This window comes from Eurytemora carolleeae, unplaced genomic scaffold, assembly GCF_000591075.1.
Source record: "Eurytemora carolleeae unplaced genomic scaffold, Eaff_2.0 scaffold1, whole genome shotgun sequence".
Lineage (NCBI taxonomy): Eukaryota > Metazoa > Arthropoda > Copepoda > Calanoida > Temoridae > Eurytemora > Eurytemora carolleeae.
Genome location: NW_019396081.1, coordinates 406,635 through 411,388, shown reverse-complemented (window position 1 = coordinate 411,388; position 4,754 = coordinate 406,635). Strand labels below are relative to the sequence as shown.

At 34.8% G+C, this 4,754-nt stretch overlaps 1 protein-coding gene across 1 annotated transcript; it reads right to left on the bottom strand.

Moving 5' to 3' along the window:
- Positions 1 to 547: 547 nt before the first annotated feature.
- Positions 548 to 2,431, bottom strand: LOC111716828 (cuticle protein 7). The gene is made up of 5 exons (XM_023492324.1): positions 2,326 to 2,431; positions 2,005 to 2,233; positions 1,326 to 1,433; positions 860 to 944; positions 548 to 802 (listed from the first exon to the last, which is right to left on the bottom strand). Exons 1-5 carry the CDS (start codon positions 2,331 to 2,333, stop codon positions 594 to 596), a joined length of 639 nt encoding a protein of 212 aa, XP_023348092.1. The 5' UTR covers positions 2,334 to 2,431; the 3' UTR covers positions 548 to 593.
- Positions 2,432 to 4,754: the final 2,323 nt, after the last annotated feature.

Sequence of the window (4,754 nt, the reverse complement as noted above, 5' to 3'; positions counted from 1 at the left end):
ATATATGTGTCATGTAAGGGTAAAAAAAAAACTCTAACCTTGTGAAGATCTCGTAACAAACCCTTCTAGAAAAAAAATAATTAAAATAGTTTTCTTTTTGATATTTTTTCATTTACTTTTTTGAAATGATATAAAAATTCCTTCTATTTTCTTCCGAAATTAAGAAATTTCAAGTTGCATATAGAACCAAACCTTTTCTACAGTTATTGACTCAAAACATTTATGGTACAGTTAAACCCTAAATAAGCCATACATCGAAAGAATTTATCAAATGTCGTCTTGACAATTTTTCAATGGGTTTTTATACTATTTTGCGTAAATTTCAGTATTTGCGAAAATAAATAAAAAGCCATGAATATGCGGGAAAAGTTTTAAAGAGCTCCATATAATAATTTAATTTAAAAACTAAATATTTGCAACATTCCTTTATCAAAAAGTGAAGAATACGACATTTTATGAATTTTTTCGATGTACAGCTTGTTTAGGGTTTAACTGTAGTAAATTGTAATGTGTAGCCCATGTTCCCGCATTATCAATAAAAAAGAACTGAGGTTCATAAATATTTATAAATAAAACAAATACATTAATGGACATTAAGCATGATAAGGAGCAGGAGCAGGAGCGTATGCTGGTGCAGGAGCGTATGCTGGTGCAGGGGCGTATGCTGGCGCAGGGGCGTATGCAGGTGCAGAGGCATAAGCTGGTTCAGGAGCGTAGGCTTTTGCAGGGGCGTAGGCAGGTGCAGGGGCCTGTTTGTAAGGTGCGGCATGTTTGGCAAGAGATTTGTCGGGGCAAGGAACACCTGAAAATGACAATTTATTAAATATTTGAGTTTTTAATCAAATTTTCAAATGTTTACCGTCGTATTTAACATCAGCATGATATTGATGGTACTCGTCAACATAGTAATCCACAATCTGTGTAGTACAGTCAGGAAGCTCAACCTATGTATATTTACGAAGTCAAATCATTTATTCAAATTATTCAAATCAAACCCATTCTTTTCAATCCTTTGTTATTCTATTCTAAAAACACATTAATGGATGATGGGCACTTTTATTTTTTCTCTTGGACTAAAAATGAAATAATGGCACTCTTAACTTTTTTTCTGTTTTTATTAAACACTAGCTGAAGGGCCCGGCGTTGCCCGTGAAAAAAAAAATTATAATTCTTTTTTAGAAAAAAATGATTTCGAATTTTTTAGCCTAAGTCACTCCAAGGCTACAAAAACCGGTCCAGACTTTTAGCCGGATATCGGTTACAAATATACAAATGTCTTGTTTTATTATATAGATTTGAATTTTAAAGAAAAAATTCGAACTCACCCTATATTGACCCTTGACTTGATTTCCAATCCTTTCCTCTGTTCTACCATGGACATTAGGGTTTCCGTATTCATCATATCCATTCACGTCATATCCAAATTGGTAATCCTAATTTTAAAACTAATCTTTAACAAAAATTGTTCGATTTTCTTATTTCAACGACTTGACAGGGTTGATAGAACGACAAATTGAGCTTTTGCCACAAACTCAAATTTTCTAATCTCTTTGTAACCTAATAGTGTAAGCCAGAGGTGTACTCAGGGAAAGGGGGCTATAGAAGCTCAGACCCACCTCTGGATCAAAAAAATCTACGCTTTTCATGGGTTTTTAGGCCCCGACGGGTGCTGAGCCCCCCCTTTGGAAATTTGAGCCCTACCCCCTGGATAAATCCTGAAAACGCCCTTGATGGTGTAAACCTTATGATATTTCAAACTAAGACTATTTAATCTAACATAATTCATGGTTTAAAATATCAAAGGTCTACAGCATCAGGCTGCAAAGATATAAGATTAGAAAATCAGAGTTTGTGACAAAAACTCAACTCCCTTTAAATATTTAGAAAACTTGTTGGTAAAAGATTTTTTTCCCAAGCTAGTCGATTTGAATATTAACATGGTTTATAGTTTTAGGATATAAGACGTTTTTCAAAGAAACTATTTTCGTCAAAAGATAATTTTTCCTTTGGTGGTTCTTCATGGTAGGGCTCAGGGTGGTAGGGTTTAGGGGCAGCATAAGGTTTAGGGGCAGGAGTATATGGAGCTGGGGCAGCGTAGGGAGCAGGAGCATAGGGAGCGGGAGCATAGGGAGCGGGAGCATAGGGAGCGGGAGCATAGGGAGCGGGGGCATGGTGCTGATGACCAAGATTGTCAGATCTGACGGCTGATGCCAAAAGCAATGATGCAAGGAATCTAAAATGAAATATTTTTAATATGTTTTTTTAACTAATAGCGTTTTACAATATTTCAAAAATATTCTAAGACAATGGTATTGGTAATGTCACCTCTTCATGGTTGGATTGATTTCAAGCAACTGATACTATCTAGTCTATACAAGGAGTGCGTATAATATAGGAAACAAGCGCTTGCTTGCCTCTAAAACTGTAAAGGGCGTACACAGCGTAGACCCTGCGTATATGCAACTACAGCAGATGTCAAAAGTGCAATCAGTTTAGCTATATTTATAGGAAAAATTTGAAAAGCTTTAAAATTTAAAAAGCTTTAAAAGGGTTAAAAATAAAATATGTTAAATTAAACATGATTTTCAGAATTTTGTTAGGTTGCTCTGTAAAATGTTTAAATCTAGACCATGGAAGCTGTTTACACACCCTTGGGCATGATTGGTCAGAATTAACCTTTACCCTAGAAGTTACAGTTTATTTAGAATTCACACCACTCCCTGCCGCTTCGCGTCATGATCAACAAATTTGGAAACTGAACAATGATAGTGCTAAATACAGCATTTTTATCTAACTGACCACTGAAAAAGGAGAACTTTTATTTTTTTTATTATCCTTTCGGAATGTTAAACAGTATACTTTTTTTGATGAACACCCTATGGGTAAAATAGAGATTTTGTCAGGGTTCTAACGTTTTGTTGGATGCAAATTGCCTAGCTGAGGTTAAAATTCTAAGATATATTTGGGAATTTTTTTTATAAATAATCTCGTACATCTTAATCTTTCCAGGATTAAGCAATTCCTTTTTTCTTAGATTCTTGGTTCCCTGTAAACTTTTTTCTTAGATGCTTGGTTCCCTGTAAACTTGTTTCTTAGATTCTTGGTTCCCTGTAAACTTGTTTCTTAGATTCTTGGTTCCCTATAAACTTGTTTCTTAGATGCTTGGTTCCCTGTAAACTTGTTTCTTAGATTCTTGGTTCCCTATAAACTTGTTTCTTAGATGCTTGGTTCCCTGTAAACTTGTTTCTTAGATGCTTGGTTCCCTGTAAACTTGTTTCTTAGATTCTTGGTTCCCTATAAACTTGTTTCTTAGATTCTTGGTTCCCTGTAAACTTGTTTCTTAGATGCTTGGTTCCCTGTAAACTTGTTTCGTAGATTCTTGGTTCCCTGTAAACTTGTTTCGTAGATTCTTGGTTCCCTGTAAACTTGTTTCGTAGATTCTTGGTTCCCTGTAAACTTGTTTCTTAGATTCTTGGTTCCCTGTAAACTTGTTTCTTAGATGCTTGGTTCCCTGTAAACTTGTTTCTTAGATTCTTGGTTCCCTGTAAACTTGTTTCTTAGATTCTTGGTTCCCTGTAAACTTGTTTCTTAGATGCTTGGTTCCCTGTAAACTTGTTTCTTAGATGCTTGGTTCCCTGTAAACTTGTTTCGTCCTTTATCAACTCATTCAGCAAGCAAGACAGCAGACAAAATCCACACTTAGCTCTTTGCTTTATCAAGACTTTAGATCTTTACTAAAGCTACGTTTAACAGAGTTGAGATGTCAGATAATTCCCATTAGATGGATTCAGTATGATTTTTAGTAAATCTAGCAAAGTAAAAGCATGCTGTGCAAAATGGATTTAAAATTGTTCAAATATGTAGATCGTGTCTGGACATTTATATATTAACCCTAAAATATTAATATTTTTAAATTTAATATGCTCATTTCATTTTTTCCTTTATTGTCAAAGGCATAATTCTACTCTTAATTGCAACCCTTCTTTTTTTTAAAATAATTAATTACTTTGCACCAGAGTGAATTTTCGTGGTTCTCTAGGGTTTTAATGAGACTCTTCACAAAGTCTATTTTATATAAAGTATCAAAAGTGACTTTACTTTGCTGGATTTTACAATGATTTTACAAATAAAAAGAGTCTTGAGAGAGTTCCCCCTCTTTTAATTTTGAATTTGAAAGAACTGATTGTTTAAAAGTTTTTTAAAAAACTTTAAAAGGTGGGGAAAATAGGACGACATTTATACTGGCTTTTCATGGAATAATGAAAATATGGAATGGAACAAGAAAATTTTGAGTAAATTGTCGTCTTCGTTAGTAATTTAAATAAAAAATATCGCTATTGAAAATTGTTGTAATTTGTAATTGCTTAAACTCACAGTTGTCAAAAGATTGCAAGCTCTCGTGCACCAATCGAGCCATCGTCAATTAAACTAATTCAGGGTGTCCCAGTAAACCTGATAGTTGAGAGACTTCAAGATCTAAAGATACAAATTAAACAACTTACAATATTAACTTATCACATTGTGGTGTAACTCCTAAAAATCTCTTTAGATAGCTTACAGTGGTGTATTATACAGGGGGGCGACAGGGCTAAGCCCCCCAGAATTGAAAACTATGATTGCCAGAGCCAGAGGCGTTTCAGCTGAGCCCCCACCACTCGCCCCCTTGGAATGTAGATTAAGCTGTAAACGACATACATGTAAGTCGTTTCTCAACTGTCAGGCGCATACACAGGATTTGATCCAGGGGGGGGAAG

Excerpts from the sequence above, each read along its gene's own strand:
- LOC111716828 (XM_023492324.1), bottom strand. Across the intron at positions 1,434-2,004 it reads ACCATGAAGAACCACCAAAG|GATTACCAATTTGGATATGA; the intron begins GAAAAATTATCT and ends TTTTAAAATTAG. Across the intron at positions 945-1,325 it reads AAGTCAAGGGTCAATATAGG|GTTGAGCTTCCTGACTGTAC; the intron begins GTGAGTTCGAAT and ends AAATATACATAG.